The sequence below is a fragment of the Oncorhynchus keta genome, chromosome 22, assembly GCF_023373465.1.
Source record: "Oncorhynchus keta strain PuntledgeMale-10-30-2019 chromosome 22, Oket_V2, whole genome shotgun sequence".
Classification (NCBI taxonomy): domain Eukaryota; kingdom Metazoa; phylum Chordata; class Actinopteri; order Salmoniformes; family Salmonidae; genus Oncorhynchus; species Oncorhynchus keta.
The window spans coordinates 7556774-7577452 of NC_068442.1; the positions used below are offsets into that span (position 1 = coordinate 7556774).

A 20679-nucleotide genomic window follows, 5' to 3' on the forward strand; every position below is an offset into this window, starting at 1 on the left:
TACATACATACATACATACATACATACATACATACATACATACATTACATACATACATACATACATACATACATACATACATACATACATACTGTATACGCCTACAGTAGAAACAACAACACAATATACAGAAAATAAGGAACTTACTGTGATAGGAACGCACACATGTCCAAAGTTATTATTTGTAAGGAAAACAAAAAGGAGGGCGCAAGCCAGAACATTTTCCAATTTGTGCAAGACTACAAATGTCTGCAAACATGATCTGCGCAAACATTGGTGAAGTGCGTGGGCTCTCCTCAAAGAGAGAAGTTTGTCCTGATCAGTAAAGCCTCGAACATAAATTGTCCGCAACATTGAAATGGGCTACTTCTATGTGAATTAATGAGGAGGCGGAACAAAGCTTAATTAAAACTGTTAGAAAATACAACTTGTTAGAAAATATTTTGAAATTGACAAGTTGAAACACAGTTTATAGATAATTAGCAGTCAGCGCGTGTTAACTGTCCTGTTGCGTAATAATCACATTTTGGAACAGTGAGTGCATTCTGACATCACGTGCATAAAACAACTCACGCTGGGGTGACCGTTAGATATATTTGGAACTCACATATGAAAAGGTTAAAGTAGGGCTATCTTCTGTATACCACCCCTATCTTGTCACAACACAACTGATTGGCTCAAATGCATTATTAAGAAGGAAATAAATTCCACAAATGAATTTTTAACAAGGCACACCTGTTAAAACCTCTTGATTCTAGGCATCCCGGATCCGGGATCGTGAATACAGCCTCAAGCTCATTACCATAACGCAACGTTAACTATTCATGAAAATCGCAAATGAAATGAAATAAATATATTTGCTCTCAAGCTTAGCCTTTTGTTAACAACACTGTCATCTCAGATTTTCAAAATATGCTTTTGAACCATAGCTAAACAAGCATTTGTGTAACAGTATTGATAGCCTAGCATAGGATTAAACCTGGCATTCAGCATGCAACATTTTCACAAAAACAATAAAAGCATTCAAATAAAATAATTTACCTTTAAAGAACTTCAGATGTTTTCAATGAGGAGACTCTCAGTTAGATAGCAAATGTTCAGTTTTTACAAAAATATTGTTTGTGTAGACAAATCGCTCTGTTTTCTTAATCACGTTTAGGTAAGAAAGAAAACGAAAATGAAGTAATTAAAACGCAAACTTTTTTCCAAATTAACTCCATAATATCGACAGAAACATGGTAAACGTTGTTTAGAATCAATCCTCAAGGTGTTTTTCACATATCTATTCGATGATAAGTCATTCGTGGCAGTTCAGTTAATCCTCTGAAGAAATGGAACGCGCATGGACCTGGAGATTACGCAATAATTTTGACGCAGGACACCGGGCGGACACCTGGTAAATGTAGTCTCTTATGGTCAATCTTCCAATGATATGCCTACAAATACGTCACAATGCTGCAGACACCTTGGGGAAACGACAGAAAGGGCAGGCTCATTCCTGGCGCATTCACAGCCATATAAGGAGACATTGGAACACAGCGCCTTCAGAATCTGGGGCATTTCCTGTATGAATCTTGGTTTCGCCTGTAGCATTAGTTTTGGGGCACTCACAGATAATATCTTTGCAGTTTTGGAAACGTCAGAGTTTTTTCTTTCCAAAGCTGTCAATTACATGCATAGTCGAGCATCTTTTCGTGACAAGATATCTTGTTTAAAACGGGAACGTTTTTATCCAAAAATTAAAAGAGCGCTATATCTATCTCGAAGAAGTTAATTGAAATGCATTCCTGGTGATTTCCTCATGAAGCTGGTTGAGAGAATGCCAAGAGTATGCAAAGCTGTCATCAAGGCAAAGGGAAGAATATAAAATATATTTCGATTTGTTTAACACCTTTTTGGTTACTACATGATTCCATATGTGTTATTTCATAGTTTTGATGTATTCACTATTATTATACAATATTGTAAATATTAAAAATAAATGAGGGAGTAGGTATATCCAAACTTTTGACTGGTACTGTACATAAATACAGTCTACTATCAATGAAGAGGGCACATGCAGCAAAAACACTGCAACAAAACCGGGACACAGTGCCATTCGCTCGAGCTTGACAAGCCCTACTGTCTGGTAAAGGTATGGGAAGTAGCTACCTTTTAGCCAATATCAGGGTGACAGTCACGGTGCCAATTTTATAACTGAAAATGTACACTTATTTGTGTAAAACTAAGTGAGATAGGACTCAGACTCATCCTCTGGCTTAAAAACATAAGTTCAAACTCTCCCAGTATCGTAGCTCAATTGTGGTAAGAAACGGAAGAAATAAAAACCTCAATCAAAACCGTCTAACTATAGCAGAACGCACCCACTTTACATTCAACACGCCCACTACTTTCCCTAAGATCTTAATAACTAAACCAAGATAGGCCACAGCCAGTCGTTTCAAATTTGAAGAAATTAGTCATAGTTGGCAGAACAGGCAAGGAGGTAGGCAGAGCCAAGCACGAGCTAGCGAGATCCTATTGGCGCGTTCCAGCATATATTTTCATATTTCCGTTAGGGAACGCCTACTCTGTGAGACGCGAGTGTGCTGTCTAGCTCCCGCCTATCCTTTCTTTGGATTGGTGGATACTGCTCATTATTGTATCTTGATTTTAATATTCGATGAGGGTTGTTATTTAACTAGGCAAGTCAGTTAAGAACAAATTCTTTACAATGACGGCCTACTGGGGTTAACTGCCTTGTCCAGGGGCAGAATGACAGATTTGTAACTTGTCCGCTCAGGGATTCGATCCAGCAACCTTTCGGTTACAGGCCCAACGCACTAGGCTACATGTCGCCCCTTTTTTCAGGAAAAACCTTCTCAAACCTCAGTAGCACTGATAAACTTAAACTTTTTCCTCTTTTCTTCAGATCAACCTTTTGGCCTCAATCACTATGCCTACCTTCCAATTTGCTTTGATACCATAGTATCAGGGACCCAATACTCATCCCACTCTATATCTATAAACTCAGACTACCAATCGATCTATAATTTATCTTTGCAGCTCTCACATTGGAGAGGAAGTTACCACTATAGATACTGATCTAAAATCATTTTGCATGTTACTACCTCACGGTGAAGGTTAGGATTTTTGGAGGTAATCTGATTGGAGGTAATCTGATCTGTGTCTAAAGACCTATTCGCACGGGAAGAGTATTACTAAATAATTTTGGTTATGTAATTATAAACCCAGAATGTCCGCTATTCCAGAGCACGATTCGGGCGGGACCATTTTTTCCCCAAACTGCCACCTCTAATTCTTTCTCTTTTTTCAATAAATTGACAGTTCTGTCTGAATCCTGGAGGTTCCATCAGTCTTCAGATGTGAGCCAAACAGCGCACTTGCACTTGATATGCATTTTTAGGCTATGGATGAGAAAGCGAACTTGTCATTTCCAAACGTTTAGCTCAGTTGTATGCTGCTTTGCGATCTATTAACAGCAAGGGTTGCATTAAATAGACGCAATATTTGTTTATGATGCATTTGGTTTGTTCAATTCATTCGCACAAAACGTATTTAAAAAAGCATTCACTGTGAAAGTTGATACATGTACTATAGGCCCTTCATATATATATATATATATCTACTATATTCAGCACTTCGTTTAATTTATCGAATCAGTTACTGTTTTCTTACTCAAACCTCAAGCAACTGTCAAACTCAGACATTTCTCAGGGATGTCGATTCGCACGGGGCAAGTATTATCAGAGGACTTTGGAGTTTGCCAAAAAAACAGTAGGTTAATCTGGCTGGAATTGTTACTCTCCTGCCATGTAAAAATGACTGACATGGCAGATTTGAACGGCAATAAAATTACAGAAAATTACAGATGTGCTGTGTTGTGCTTGTGCACATAATTACGTTACCCCAATAAAACGAATCCCGTCCGAATATGGCTTTAAAGCTGGGCAACTACTCCAAGTCGTGGAGAAATTAAGTGGTTAATAGCCAGCCAAAACAGATAGCAATAAATACTTGTGGAAATATTCAATAACGTCGAATATAAGATAAAACATCAATGTCTGTCTATTTTGTTCATATTTTGTTCATATTTTAAGCAGATGGGATTGTTTCACAGCAGCCAGAGTGATTTAATTGTCAAGCTCCGTGACTTCGGAAACACCCCTCTCCGCCCACCTCCAGTCTACTGTCCCGAGAGTGGAGTTTGCGCAATGTTATCAGCTCCGCCATTGACGGAGTCGCTGGAGAAAATTGCACATAGCCTGTCGCGTTTGTTCTTAGTAAGTATTCGACGTCTAGATCATGTATTCTCACAACTGAATTTAGTGTCGTTAATACATACGGTTGTTTACATCTACATGATTGGATTTGCATAAATTGTACGGCAGAAGTTGTCAAGCCTCCTGCATCGTTAGCTAGCTTACGCACACCTAGCCAGCAGCGAGCGTGTCGTGCACGGCTGCGTCGCCCGTGTGCTCCACTCCATGGATCCAAGAATCGCCTGGTTCCAGCCAGAACAGCTCGGCCCTGCCAATAGCGCGTGGATGAATATTTGGGAAACGACACAAGGTCTGGGCAATTTGAGTTTGAGTAATCATAACAACCACGGCTCTGCTGTGTGGAACACGCCCACTACCAAGACGAGCCCTCGTACAACGGTATCCGTGAACTGGGGCACGGGCAACGTGATTCAGAACGGAGTCCCCGACGCTGTCACGAGCAGCAGTGAGACGAGGATGCAAGGGACGATAAATCCAAAAGGCGATAATGAAATAGAACATAAATTCGACCTATTGGAAGCAAATATCAACCAGCATCCTGCGGGGAGGGGTAGTAGTGGACCTTGGGTAGTGGGTGGCACTGCGTTCGGTAGCTGGAGAGAACGAGAGAGAGAATGTGGACTTGGGAACAGACGGAGAAGAGACAACCAAGCGAGCACTTTCGGATTTAACCGCAGTTTATTGAGTATTGGCAGTAACTCTGCAGTGGACGACGCTGGGTGCCGTGGAGTTGGTTACACAGGCACGCCTTGGAAAACCAGGAACTACTCTGCAGGGATTTTGGGGTAAGGAAGGATGCCTGGGGCAGCAGAACTCCTCTATACACACGTGTCATGTTTGAACTGGCAGGATGTCAATGTATTACAGAACACAGGGAGGGACATTGGTGTGTGTGTTGCCAATAAGTTATAGCCACCTGATAAGTTGATCTACATGAGGAGATTTCTCACACAGAATAATCACATATTGCCTTGTCTTTTCTAGCTCGTCAGTGATAAAGATGACTTTCGCTGAACATCATATGTACTATTCAGCAACAGTTGTTTAGAATCTGTGAAGTCTTATCATAAGACTCATGCAAACACACATTTGGGATCATGTGAGTTGAAAGAGTAGGGGTCCACATTAGAGTGGACCGCTGTTATTACCCTCAGTTTTGTTTCCTTCCTCAGAACATGACCAGGTAGATCTGAACTGGCACCACACAAGGCTAGCTCAGCTCTGTTACATTCCAATGACTCATCTGGTTCAGACTCCACAAACTCCTTCCTACTTGACATACTGAGAAGTTTGTGGTACAAGTGTTTTTCAGTGAGAAGCGTGCATTCCTCAATTTTCCATTTATGATTTTATAATAGTATGTGCTCCTTGAATTATGTATATTTCATCGCTATCCTATATAGTTTCAGAATCAGTAGTAGGTCCTACACCCGAAACTATTAAAATGGCTAGGGCCCCATTCTATGAGCTTTTCAGTTAACCCCACCACTGATCTGAGACCTGAACATGTAGAAATGAAACCATCCTTTTCATTTTAATCTTATCTCCTCTGCTGTATTAATAGCCTAGCGCAGGGGTCTCCAACAGTACCAGTAGCTCGCAGCACACCTATGAGTAGCTTACCAAAGAATTATGTTCCACTGTAAACTGTCATAAACAAATCTCACAAGTATCAGACCCCGCAAGTTCCCAGCTACTTACTAATCAATGCAACACTGACATTATCCAGGGCTTGACATTCACTTTTTTTTTTGCCTTTGGGCAAGTAGGACTGATTCTTTACTTGTCCCCCCCAAAAAAGGTGACACTTTTTTCTTTTTTTTGTACGATGCAAGGAACCACTGTACAAAATAACCTTAATTATTGTCACTGGTATTGACAATGTATCATATCTTCTGCTGTTGTGGCCTTGAGCAAGGCACTTAACCCCCACAAATTAAAATACTACACTGATGGGCAACTGATTCAAAACCATGTGGTCTGTCAACCCTCCATTTGGAGAGCTACTATCCAACCCTGCTCAAACACACCAGTCAGCTTATCAAGGTCCAGTTGATTGCCAGATTATTATTATTATTTTTTTCTTACAATGTGATGTTACCCCCAATCGTTCTCCTTAATGCTGAGAGCTAAACTGAGATGCATCATGTCCCATTTTTACAGTCGGACTCACGACCTTCCAATCTCAGGGCAGACACTCTAACCACAAGGCCACTGAGATGGTCAGTTAGGCTATTCTAATAATATATATTTTCACTTTGTCAGAATTACATGGCCAGTATTGAATAGAGGAGAATCTGAGCCAATTTTGAGTGCTGCCCTAAATGCACCACCATCAAGCAGCTTAGGGAAGAGATCCTCTGTCTGTTAGCTCAGCTGCGAAAAAGGATAACATGCTTCTGAGTAAACCTCTGTAACCCAGGCAAATCGAATCTCAGTTTTAAATGCCTCCTATAGCAAAGCTGTTGCTGAGTCGGGCGGTATTGCTCTGTCCCAATCCAACGGACAGATGTAAAAGCTCAACTCCGCAGTCCACGGGAGACTGGACACTCGCAAGGCGTAGAGGATTGGGGAGGCAGTCTGGGCACACTTTCATCTATACGAAAGATCCGATCCATCTATCTAACAGCTTTGCCCCTCTTGAGACGGACCAACCAGCCCCTGGAGTCTGCACGGATCCTGGGTGTATACTAACAGCCGGCAGGTGCCCGGTGGCACCCTCCCTAACAGCCACTACAGTTCAGCAGATCGCTTCCCCATCAGATTCCATCAACACCATTATTGTGAGCAGCTCGACGGTGAGATTTTGGCCTGCTTACGGTCTGTGGACTGACCAAGGTCCACTGTCACCCAGGAGCCTGTGTCCATGACATCAACTCCCCCCTGCCCACGGTTCTGGCCAACTACTCCAATATTGACACCATTGTCACTCACACAGGTTTTAACTACCTTTTTTTTAGGTGATCTGAGAAACATTTTCCAAACACCCTCGCTAGCACAGGGAAGATGATAATTATCTATGGCCCCCTCCCGTGTTGCCGAAGGGGTTCATAACTTTTTAGCTGACTCTTTGCCCTGAATGAGTACACGAAGAAACTTTGTAATGACAGGAATGTTTATTTTTGTGACAACTTTTTGATTTGCTGTGGGAGCAACAAGCACTTTTTAAAAGAGACAAGATTCGCCCTAACCGCAGCGGTTCATGACTATTTCCAGCATCATCGCAAACTGTTTTGAGACTGACGGACAGGGTCTATTAGTGCTCCAGTTCGCCCTGTCAGAAATAAGCAACAGAGAACTTGGAAAGCCTATCAACTCCTGTTAAAATGGCACTGGTTATTGTGAGTAACCTAGTTTTATGTTCCCTTTAACTTTGCCTTCTAGTGAGTTTATACAAACTGTCATCTCCTACCACTCTGATAGATAAGAGACTGTCAGAAAACATGGTTGTAACGTTAATAAGTTATTCCAACCAATCCCCCCCTACCCAGACAACAGCTTTTCATACTCTATCAGAAAAGGGAATGGGGGGCAGCCTCTGTTTTTTTTTACTAATTCTCTCAGCTGTAAGACCATTTGTTTGGCGACTTTGGGTCTTTTGAGCATCATGCTGTACTGTTTAAATTTCAGGCACCCGTGCTTTGCCATAACCCCGTATAGGCCACCAAAACACAGTGGTGTAAAACTACTTAAGCAGAAATACTTTAAAGTACTACCTTAAGTAGTTGTTTTGGGTACTTTACTATTTATATTTTTGACAACTTTTACTTCACTACATTCCCAAAGAAAATATTGTACTTTTTACTCCATACATTTTTCTTGACACCCAAAGTATTCGTTTAATTTTGAATGCTTAGCACGACAGGAAAATGGTCCAATTCACGCACTTATCAGCAGAACATCCCTGGTCATCCCTACTGCCTCTGATCTGGTGGACTCGTTAAATAAACACACATGCGTTGTTTGTAAATCATGTCTGAATGTTGGAGTGTGCCCTTGCTATCCACAAATGAAAGAAAATGCGTATAGTGCCGTCTGGTTTGCATAATATAAGGAATTTGAAATTATTTTTATTTCTCCTTTTGATACTTATGTTAATTTTAGCGATTTACATTTACTTTTGATACTTAAGTATATTAAACCAAATACATTTTAAACTTTTCCTTAAGTAGTATTTTACTGGGTGACTTACTTGAGCCGTTTACTATTAAGATCTCTTTACTTTTACTGAAGTATGACAATTGGGTACTTTTTCTACCACCGCCAAAACACTGCCCCACTTTCTTTACTGATTTTAACTGAACTATTGTCTTTGAGAACTATGATAAAATAACTGTTGGGTGCATTTAATAATCATGTTGACCAAGATACTGACTCCATAGCCATGTAATTTCTGAATCTTTTGAGCTCTATGGACTTTATCCAGCATGTTACTGGGCCCACCCATAAATGCGGCCATACTCTGGACCTGGTTATTACCAAAGGGCTTTCTATTGACGTATCCTCTATTGTTGATGTTGCTTTATCTGATCACCACTGTGTATTATTTTACTACCTCGTTGCCTTATTGCACAGGGTAATACTGAACGCATTATTAAGAAACACTATCTTACCTGTGAAGTTGCTACAGAATTTATTGAGTGTATGAACAATACACCACCACTTATTCTGCCTTCATCTTGTGATGATTTAGCTGATCACTTTAATTGCAAAATAAGGGCAACTTGGCATATATAACAAGGCAATTTAGAAATGCCAGACGGGCTCATTTTTATAACTTGCTCACTATTTATCAGAATAATCAGATAGTGCTCTCCTGGACCATTGATGGCTTGATAAATCCTACCCCCGCAAATCTTTGAACTTTCCTCCACATCTAAATGTAATGAGTTTGCGCCATATTACAGAGAACTAACATTAGCCTGGGTATCAGTCAAGCAAGACCCGGTGAGAATTTTGATATGTGTCCTAGGCTACCACGCAAAGGGACTATGGATTTATTTACCCAGGTTGGCACAGACATGCACTGGAAAGTGATATCACAACTTAAGCCTTCTACCTGCCTTCTCGAGGCTATCCCCACCACCTTCTTCATATCTGAAGAAGTGCAAGCTATTGTTAATCTCTAACTGTTCAAAGGCACTTTCCCCACTGCACTAAACTGCTATGGTGAAACCCCTTCTGAAAAAAGTAATCGAGATTCTTCTGATTTTAGCAAATTTATAGCCAATTTCCAACCTTCCATTGTTAAGGAAAAATCTGGAGAAACGTGTTAAGTCCCAACTTTATTTTAGAAAAATTCCAATCTGGTTTTTGTAACTCCCACAGCACAGAGAAAGCCTTAGTTAATGTGAGTTTAGCTATTAGAGCCAACACAGATGCCAATCTAGTTAGTCTCGTACAGTGCATTCAGAAAGTAGTCAGACCCTTGCCCTTTTTCCACATTTTGTTACATTACAGCCTTATTATAAAATGGATTAAGCTGTTTTTTACCTCACAATCTACACACGATACCCCATAATGACTAAGCAACAACAGGTTTTCGAAATGTTTGCAAATGTATGAAAAATAAAAAATACTCTCAAATTTACATAAGTATTCATTATAGACCCTTTACTATGAGACTTGAAATTGAGCTCCAGTGCATCCTGTTTCCATTGATCATCCTTGATGTTTCTACAACTTGATTGGAGTCCACCTGTGGTAAATTCAATTGATTGAACATGATTTGGAAGGCACACACCTGTCTATATAAAGGTCCCACAGTTGACAGTGCATATCAGAGCAAAAACCAAGGAATTGTCCGTAGAGCTCAGAAACAAGTTTGTGTCGAGGCACAGATCTGGGGAAAGGTACCAAAAAATGTGTGCAGCATTGAAGGTCCTCAAACACATAGTGGCCTCCATCATTCTTAAATGAAAGAAGCTTGTAACCACCAAGACACTTCCTAGAGCTGGCCGCCAGGCCAAACTGAGCAATCGGGAGAAGGTCCTTGGTCAGAAAGGTGACCAAGACACTGATGGTCACTCTGACAGAGCTCCATAGATCCTCTGTAGATATGGGAGAACTTCCAGAAGGACAACTATCTCTGCAGCACTCCACCAATCAGGCCTTTTTTGGCCAGATGGAAGCCATTCCTCAGTAAAAGTAAAACACTCTCAGACCATGAAAAATATGATTCTCTGGTCTGATGAAACCAAGACTGAAGTCTTTGGCCTGAATGTCAAGCAAAACATCTGGAGGAAACCTGGCACCATCCCTACGGTGAAGCAAGGTGATGGCAGCACCATGCTGTGGGGGAATGTTGTTCAGTGGCAAGGACTGGGAAACTAGTCAGGATCGAGGGAAAGATGAACGGAGCAAAGTACAGAGATCCTTGATGAAAACCTGCTCCAGAGTGCTCAGGACCTCAGATTGGGGCGGAGGTTCACCTTCCAACAGGACAACAACCCTAAGCACACAGCCAAGACAACACAGGAGTGGCTTCAGGACAAGTCTCTTAATGTCCTTTAGTGGCCCAGCCAGAGCCCGGACTTGAACTCGATCGAACATCTCTGAAGAGACCTGAAAATAGCGATGCAGCAATGCTCCCCATTCAACCTGACAGAGCTTGAGAACATCTGCAGAGAAGAGAAACTCTCCAAATACAGGTGTGCTAAGCTTGTAGCGTCATACCCAAGGAGAAGGCTGTAATCGCTGCCAAAAGTGCTTCAACAAAGTATTGAGTAAAGGGTCAATGGAAAGGCTCTCAATACCTACAGTTGAAGTCAGAAGTTTACATACACTTAGGTTGCAGTCAGTAATTTTTTTCAACAATTGTTTACAGACAGTGATTTATAAATGAAAAAATCTTTCAGTGGGTCAGAATCATTCCAAGGGGTCAGAAGTTTACACTAAGTTGACTGTGCCTTTAAACAGCTTGGAACATTTCAGGAAATTGTCATGGCTTTAGAAGCTTCTGATAGGCTAATTGACATCATTTGAGTCAATTGGCGGTGTACCGTCATGTATTTCAAGGCCTCCCTTCAAACTCCGTGCCTCTTTTCTTGACATCATGGGAAAATCAAAATAAATCAGCCAAGACCTCAGATAAAAAATTATAGTCCTCCACAAGTCTGGTTCATCCTTGGGAGCAATTTTGAGATGCCTGAAGGTACCACGTTCATCTGTAGAAACAATAGTACGCAACTATAAACACCATGGGATCACGCAGCCATCATACCGCTCAGGAAGGAGACGCATTCTGTCTTCTAGAGATGAACGTACTTTGGTGCGAAAAGTGCAATCTATATCCACAGTAAAACTAGACCTATGTCGACAACCTGAAAGGCCGTTCAGCAAGGAAGAAGCCACTGCTCCAAAACTGCCATAAAAAAAGCAAGACTACGGTTTGCAACTGCACATGGGACAAAGATCATACTTTTTGGAGAAATGCCCTCTGTTCTGATTAAACAAAAAATATAACTTTTTGGCCATATGTTATGTTTGGAGGAAACGGGGATGCTTGCAAGCCGAAGAACACCATTCCAAACATGAAGCACGGTGTGGCAGCATCATGTTGTGGGGTTGCTTTGCTGCAGGAGGGACTGGTACACTACACAAACTAGATCAATAGATCACGAGGAAGGAAAATGATGTGGGGCTGTATTGAAGCAACATCTCAATACATCAGTCAGGAAGTTAAAGTTTGGTTGCAAATGGTCTTCCAAATGGACAATGACCCCAAACCTACTTCCAAAGTTGTAGCAAAATGGCTTAAGGACAAAAAAGTCAAGGTATTGGAGTGGCCATCACAAAGCCCTGACCTCAATCCTATAGAAAATTTGTGAGCAGAACTGAAAAAGCGTGTGCAAGCAAGGTTTCCTACAAACCTGACTCAGTTACAAAAGCTATGTCAGGAGGAATGGGGCAAAATTCACCCAACTTATTGTGGGAAGCTATTGGAAGGCAACCCAAAACGTTTGACCCGAGTGAAACAATTTAAATTTAATGCTAACAAATACTAATTGAGTGTATGTAAACTTCTGACTCACTGGGATTGTGATGAAAGAAATAAAAGCTGAAATAAATCACTACTATTATTCAAATAAAGTGGTGATCCTAACTGACCTAAGACAGGGAATTTGTACTAGGATTAAATGTCAGGAATGTGAAACTGAGTTTAAATGTAATTTGCTAAGGTGTATGTAAACTTCGGACTTAAACTATGTTTCAGGTATTACTGTTTTTATTTTAATAAATTATCAATAAATTCTTAACCTGTTTTTGCTTTGTCATTATAGGGTCTAGGTTGTAGATGAATAAAAATAAAAAAATCTTTCAATGTAACCTTTGTTTAACTTGGAAAGTCAGTTAAGAACAAATTCTTATTCACAATGACAGCATAAGAACCGTGGGTTAACTGCCTTGTTCATGGGCACAACAGATATTGATGATATTGCTAGTTCATCTAGCTTGTCCTGCGTTGCATATAATCGATGCGGTGCCTGTTAATTTATCATTGAATCACAGCCTACTTCGCCAAACGGTTGATTTAACAAGCGCATTCGCGGAAAAAGCAATTCGTTGCACCTAACCATAAACATCAATGCTTTTCTTAAAATGAATACACAAGTATATATTTTTAAACCTGCATATTTAGTTAATATTGCCTGCTAACATTCATTTTTTTAAACTAGGGAAATTGTGTCACTTCTCGTGCGTTCTGTGCATGCAGAGTCCGGGTATATGTAGCAGTTTGGGCCGCCTGGCTCGACGCGAACTGTGTGAAGACCATTTCTTCCTAACAAATACCGTAATTAATTTTCACATTGTACATAATTATGACATAACATTGAAGGTTGTACAATGTACAGCAATATTTAGACTTATGGATGCCACCCGTTTGATAAAATACGGAACGGTTCCATATTTCACTGAAAGAATAAACATTTTGTTTTCGAAATTATAGTTTCTGGATTTGACCATATTAATGACCTAACATGCTGATCAGACCGGACACATCGCAAAATAAATGTAGAAATCCTTGTTATTCAATTATTGCACCCACACTGCTCACGTGCGCCAACGTACGTCTGCGACGCCAAGGGCTAAAATAGAACTCATTCCTATTTCTGACACAGACCGCGCTGCAAGTCCTACCTCTCCCATCTCCTCATTGGTTTATAGAAACACGTACCCACATGCCATCTCATTGGTTATACCCACTTGGGTGGATGAAAGACGAACTGTTTTGCTGGTAGTCGTGGTAATACAATGAAAGTTTAGATGCGATCACCATATAAGTTAAACAATGAAAACGCCTGGAAGGAGGAGAGATGACTAGAAACGATTCAGTTGGCCGTTTTGTGTGTGGATTAATTGTCGGAGTAGAGGTCCTTGTGCATTTCAGGTAAAATAACAACTCAATATTTATATTCCAGGACAAATTAGCTAGCAACAGCAAGCTAGCTAAATAGGACAAATTAACTTTAGCAAGCAGGTGCAAGCTAATATTACGAGCTAAATTGCCATACATGTTTAATGCTTTTCGACCTGTCCCCAAATTAATGTCATTGGTTCAGAGTTTGTTTTTTGATATTTTAATTTGCGTATCGTGATCGCGTTTGGTGTGGGGGGGCAAAATAAATGTATGCACGATAGCGCACGCAGCCGGTTTTGGTTCCGTGTAAGTCTCGTATTTCTGTGTTTATTATATTATAATTGTCTATGATTTGATAGATTAGTCTGACTGAGCGGTGGTAGGCAGCAGCGGGCTCGTAAGCATTCATTCAAACAGCACTTTCGTACATTTGCCAGCAGCTGTGCTTCAAGCATTGCCCTGTTTATGACTTCAAGCATTGCCCTGTTTATGACTTCAAGCCTATCAACTCCTGAGATTAGGCTGGCAATACTAAAGTACCTATTAGAACATCCAATAGTCAAAGGTATATGAAATACAAATGGTATAGAGAGAGATAATCCTATAATAACTACAACCTAAAACTTCTTACCTGGGAATATTGAAGACTCCTGTTAAAAGGAACCACCAGCTTTCATATTTCCTGAGCAAGGAACTTAAACATTGGCTTTTTTTTACATGGCACATATTGATTGCACTTTTACTTCTCCAACACTTTGTTTTTGCATTATTTAAACCAAATTGAACATGTTTCATTATATATTTGAGACTAAATTGATTTTATTGATGTATTGTAATTGTCATTATTACAAATATATGTGTGTATATGTGAAAATTGGCCGTTTTTTAAATTTGAATACGTTTTTATCGGTATCAGATTTTTTTTGGTCTTCCAATGATTGCCGTTGAAATGTCAATCGGTCGACCTCTAGTATGTATGTCTCTCTGGGTTTATCTGCCCTTTCCTTGCTGTGTCCGGTCCTCTCCTTCCTGCCTCCGTCTCCGTCTGGTGCAAGCTGCAGTCACTTTATGACCAACTTCTCCATCTTGTAGCCTTGAATGTCAAAGTGTTTCTCCTTTTGAATAATATTTAAAAAAGTAGTTACAAAATTACTCAAATTTTGACTCCACACAAACATCCTTGGAATCACAATCTAGACCTGAAATGGGAAGCACATCAACACAAAAACCAACGAGGTTTTAAAATTCAAAACTGCGTCAAACAGATCAAGAGATATAGTGGGGCAAAAAAGTATTTAGTCAGCCACCAATTGTGCAAGTTCTCCCACTTAAAAAGACAAGAGAGGCCTGTAATTTTCATCATAGATACACTTCAACTATGACAGACAAAATGAGAAAAAAAAATCCAGACAATCACATTGTAGGATTTTTAATGAATTTATTTGCAAATTAAGTATTATGTGCCTATTGTAGCGCCACCGTGTGTTCAATCTGAATGTGCTTGCATGTGTTGAATCTTGACGGGGTTTGGAACTTGTACCAAGTTTGGTTACAATACAAGTATCTGTGTTTGATTTTCTATGCGTTTATGTTCCAGACCACGTCCACATGAATGTTTATTGGTCAGATTTGACATACTAGCATGGCAAATATTGAGTTGAAAGACCTTGGTCAAGTTTCATCCAGATCGGCCCTGTGATTCCGGAAGAGATGTCATTTAAGTGTTTTTCAAATTCAAAATGGCGGAAAATCCATCATGGCATACTTTGAGGGTCCGTGAGGCACATTTGTTCCTTGTGAGAACAGGGACCGAAGCACAGAATTTCAGGACTGTAGGTCGGGGATGGGCAACAGGCAGCCCATGGGACACACAGGCCTCGGATCAATTTCCCTCTGAAAATTATTGTTCTCTGTGATCTATTGTCAGGCTATGTTATAATAGTATCCTAATTCTATGGTCAGGCCACAGTCTGTCTCTCACACCAGTCTCTTGTCTTGTGTCCCCTTGCCCAGTATTCATGGATAAAGCTCTCAGGTGATAAACATATGGTCCTTGCTATTCAGAATCCTTTGGACTTCCCTACCCCATTTGAAGTTGACATTTTAAAATGGTTAGGGTTATGATTTAGGGTAGGGATGTCCCAAGGATTCCAGATAGCACTGACCATAAACATGTAGGAGCTATGGATGCAAGGACTGGCTAACCATTATATACAAATTATAGTTTTAACCATGTTTTCAGATAAACAGGCTTATGTTTGGTTCTGATGGGGAAGAACAGTTCAACTAAGCTCAACATAACTTATCTTCTTCAAGAATCAATGGGTATACAGTGCTTTGGGAAAGTCAGACAATATCTTTGCAGTTTTGGAAATGTCTGTGTTTTCTTTCCAAAGCTGTCAATTATATGCATAGTCGAGCATCTTTTCGTGACAAAATATCTTGTTTAAAACGGGAATGTTTTTCATCCAAAAAATTAAAATAGCGCCTCCTATATCCAAGAAGTTAAAGATGAACTTCTTGTTAATCCAACCACTGTGTCAGATTTCAAAAATACTTTATGGCGAAAGCATACCATGTGATTATCTGAGAACAGCGCCCAGCAGACAAATCATTACAAACCGTTACCAGCCAAGTAGAGGAGTTACACAAGAAATAGCGATAAAATTAATCACTTACCATTGATCTTCATACACTCACAAGACTCCCATTTGCTTAATAAATGTTTGTTTTGTTCGATAAAGTCCCTCTTTATATCCAGAAACCTCAGTTTTGTTTGTGCGTTTTGTTCAGTAATCCACAGGCTCAAAGGCAGATGTAAAATCTGAAAACTCAGTAAAGTTCATAGAAACATGTCAAACGATGTTTATAATCAATCCTCAGGTTGTTTTTAGTCATAATAATCAATAATATTTCAACCGGACAAAAGCTTTGTCAATATAACAGGAAAACAAGAAAAGCGCGCTCTCGGTCGCACGCATGGGAAAAACCACTGGGACACTGCGGTGTCCACTCATTCAGTGGTCTTACTCCCTCATTTTTCAGAATACAAGCGTGAAAAAAATTCTAAAGACTGTTGACATCTAGTGGAAGCCATAGGAAGTGCAATTTGAGTCCTAAGTCAATGGAATCTGTATAGGCAGTCAATGGAAATCTACAAACATAAATCCATCCAGGAAGTGGGATTTCTTCTCAGGTTTTCGCCTGCCAGTTCTGTTATACTCAGACATGATTTTTAACAGTTTTAGAAGCTTGAGTGTTTTCTATCCAAATCTACTATATGCATATCCTAGCTTCTGGGCCTGAGTAGCGGCAGTTTACTTTGGGCACGCTTTTCATCCGGAGGTGAAAATAGTGCCCCCTACCCTAGAGGTTAAAGGCACAGTCAACTTAGTGTATGTAAACTTCTGGCCCACTGGAATTGTGATTAAGTGAAATCTGTATGTAAACAATTGTTGGAAAAATGACTTGTGTCATGCACAAAGTTGATGTCCTAGCCGACTTGCCAAAACTATAGTTTGTTAACAAGAAACTTGTGGAGTGGTTGAAAAATGAGTTTTAATGACTGCAACCTACGTGTATGTAAACTTCCGACTTCAACTGTTTTTGAAGGTTTGTGTTGAATTTGAATCAGGTTTTTAGGGCGGTGCTAAAGTTAACAGCGGCTCTTGAAAGTCATGATGGCTTGCAGTGATGACGCAAGAAATGTATGCATTCAGTTGTACAATTGACTAGGTATCCCACCTGTCCCTTTCTTATTTTTAAACTGTGAGAGAAGTGCAACACCTGGTGGAGAGAGGCCTTACAACACAGAATGAGTTGCATTATGCGTGCTGTAAGTTACGTCATGACACTACACAATTTAGCGTACAGCGTCGGCGAGGTGGGTTTATTTTCTCCAACTTTTCTCCAATACTATCGGGCTGTTACATTTCAATCAAAGCTTGAATAGAAACGTAGTTCACACCCCAAATGTTGATGCCAACACAGTCGCTACAGTCCCATTAGTTTTTATTGCAGTCTAGTTTGAATGCCGTGGTTGCACAAATTTGTATGGAGTGGGGTTAGTCAAAACAGTAGCTAATTCCAAATAATTCAGGTAGCAAATGTTACACAGAACCATCGGGACCATATAAAAAGAAATATGTATAAATATATTTTATGTGGTACTGTAATTCAGCGTTTAGCTGCCATAGTACACATGAAACTAAATAAACTTCTCATTGAATCTTGGCGCGTTCTTTGCCAGTTGGGGTCGCGCAAGTCCTTTAACTCACTGGACCTAGTTAGCTAACTAGCAAGCAAATGATAGCTAGCAAGCAAATGATAGCTAGCTAACTGTCACTGTTAGCTAGCTATGTAGATCATGTGCTTTCCTAGTCTTAGCTAGACTACCAATGTTTTACAAATAAAAACACTAGCTAGCTTAATTAGCTACCCAATATCACATCGGCTAGACCCTAAACATATTGCCTTAGCTAGCTAGCTCGCTCTGCTCTGCTCTAACAGTTAGCTAAGATAGCTAGTTGGCTGACATTAACGAAGAAACTTTGACAACCATGACCAGTCCAGAAATTAAGCTAGCTACAATGTCACAAACTAATTAGCGACAGCAACGAAATACACTGCTACAAATACAATAGCTACAATGACCTATTTTGAACTTTTTGGTATCTTTTCTGGCTGGCTTGGCAGGCTTGAGCTGCAAGGCAGACGGCTCATCAGCAGAGGCCACCATTGCTGCATCGTGTGTTAATTAATGATTAATGATACTTCAGAAAGCATTGATGAGGGTAATTGACGATACATGTATGCTGCTATTTGCTATGTTGAAAATTACAATCACAGATTTGTAAAACAGACAGGAAATAGTAGCCTATTGTTGACTTGGTGATGTGAGGTCTCAATCTTGAATTAAACTTTGTCTATGTTCAGGTTCAGCAAAAATGTGGCATGCAAACTTGGGTTATGACAAAGAAACACTGTCAAAGTTACACAGTTGGTGATAGTTACATTTTGTTCTGTCTTCTCAGAAAGCGCAGGCAACCCATAACTACTGTCAAAAGATCCATGCAGGAAATTGCTTGATATCTCACACGAGGTGTACAAAAATAATACATGTGACATTAAGCAGACACTTTTATCCAAAGCAACAGTATGCATGCGTTCATGGCCCCGGGAAGTGAACCCACAATCATGTTTTGAAAGCCATGATTTTTTCCCCCATTATGGTCATTATTTATTTGGCTATTTTAATAGGCTATAGACTATAGTAATTTGCGGTAATTCAACATGCATGGTTGTAGGGTCCATCACTCTTTCAGCCAAGGTAACAGATTATCAAATGGAAGATTTTGGCCTTTTTTTTTTTTTAGAAAATACAATTATTCTACGTCCTAGGCTACAACAACCCAGTGTAATGAGGAATGTATTATTGTTAGTACACAATTTGTCTGTAAATTTGGCTGTAAACTGCAGTGATGTAGGCTAATTTTGAAAAACCGCTCACATGTCCTTTTGTGTTTCATGCCGAAATAAAGCCCTGATTTATACAACCATTTGGATCAGTTATGGGTTTATTCTCGACCGTTTACAAGGTCCAGAAAGTGAAACTAGTCCACTCATAATGGTGTATTTTGTCAGGATGTATCAGCATTTACAGATGGGCCGTCCATAGAAAAATAGTCTATAGCCTACGACACTGATGTGATGTCTGTTGTGTATCATGTATCCCAAGTCGTCCTATATTTAACGTGGCCTCCACCATATGCATAAAAATTGTCAATGCCATTTCATATTAGAGCAGCGTTGGCTGAATGAATGAATGAATGACTGAAATTAATAGAATTGGTGTGAGTGGTGTTCCAAAAAAACATCTGTAGTAAAATCTCATTTATTTATGTCATAGATTCTCTAGGGGCCATCTCCATCTGATAGCCTATAGGCTGAACATTTGCTAGCAAATTCAACGTGAGATTATTACATGAATTTGTTTTTGTTCTTCCATCACCTGCCGAATAAAAACCTCATATGGCCCTACTATTGAAAATGTTTATTGTGCCAGATATGCTGATGTGGACTTGGCCCAAGTACCATTAGTCGGAACCAAGAGTAATATGATTCTGCCGTACTCGGGAAGAGCTCAGCCTGTATGAAGCATTCCAAGTCGATGCAGAGTCTCAAACGTAACAGGCCCGAACCCACCGGGTTGATTGGGTATTAATGCCCATGATTTTGGAATGAGATGTTTGACGAGCAGGTGTCCACATACTCATATGAACTTCATGACCAAAAGTAAGTATAATGCCTTCAGAAAGTATTCAGACCCCTTGACTTTTTCCAAATTGTTACGTTACAGCCTTATTCTAAAATGGATATAAAAAAATACTGCAATCTACACACAATACCCCATAATGGCAAGGCAAAAACAGCTTTCGACATTTTTACAAATCTATTAAACATCAAATACAGATACCTTATTTACATAAGTATTCGGACCCTTTGCTATGAGACTCAATTGAGCTCAGATGCATCCTGTTTCCATCATCCTTTGTTCCTACAACTTGATTGGAGTCCGCCTGTGGTCAATTCAATTGATTGGGCATGATTTGGAAAGGCACACACCTGTCTATGTAAGGTCCCACAGTTGACAGTGCATGTCAGAGCAAAAACCAAGCCATGAGGTCGATGGAATTGTGCGTAGAGCTCAGACAAGATTGTCTCTCGGCACAGATCTGGGGAAGGGTACCAAAAACGTATCTGTGGCATTGAATGTCCTCAAGAACACCGTGGCCTCCATTTTTAAATGGAAAAAGTTTGGCACCACCAAGACTCTTCCTAGAAATGGCCGCCCAGCCAAACTGCGTAATCGGGGGAGAAGGGCGTTGGTCAGGGAGGTGACCAAGGATGCGATGGTCACTGTTATGAATCCCTTTTGGCCTGACAATCTAAGGGGGATGGTAACGAGACCCGTAACATGACTCATGCAAATTATAATAGTGAAAAAGAGTGAGAACGAAATAACCACAGACAATT

At 40.1% G+C, this 20679-nt stretch overlaps 1 protein-coding gene across 1 annotated transcript in view; it reads left to right on the forward strand.

Annotated features, from left to right (window-relative positions):
* The first annotated feature begins 4170 nt into the window (after nt 1-4170).
* The window catches only part of LOC118400986 (terminal nucleotidyltransferase 4B-like), a 50500-nt gene continuing 33991 nt past the window's right edge, over nt 4171-20679 (forward strand). The window contains exon 1 of the mRNA XM_035798055.2: nt 4171-5068. Within this exon, the coding sequence (XP_035653948.1) occupies nt 4488-5068 (581 nt within the window). The 5' untranslated portion in view covers nt 4171-4487. The remainder of the gene's footprint in view (nt 5069-20679) is intronic.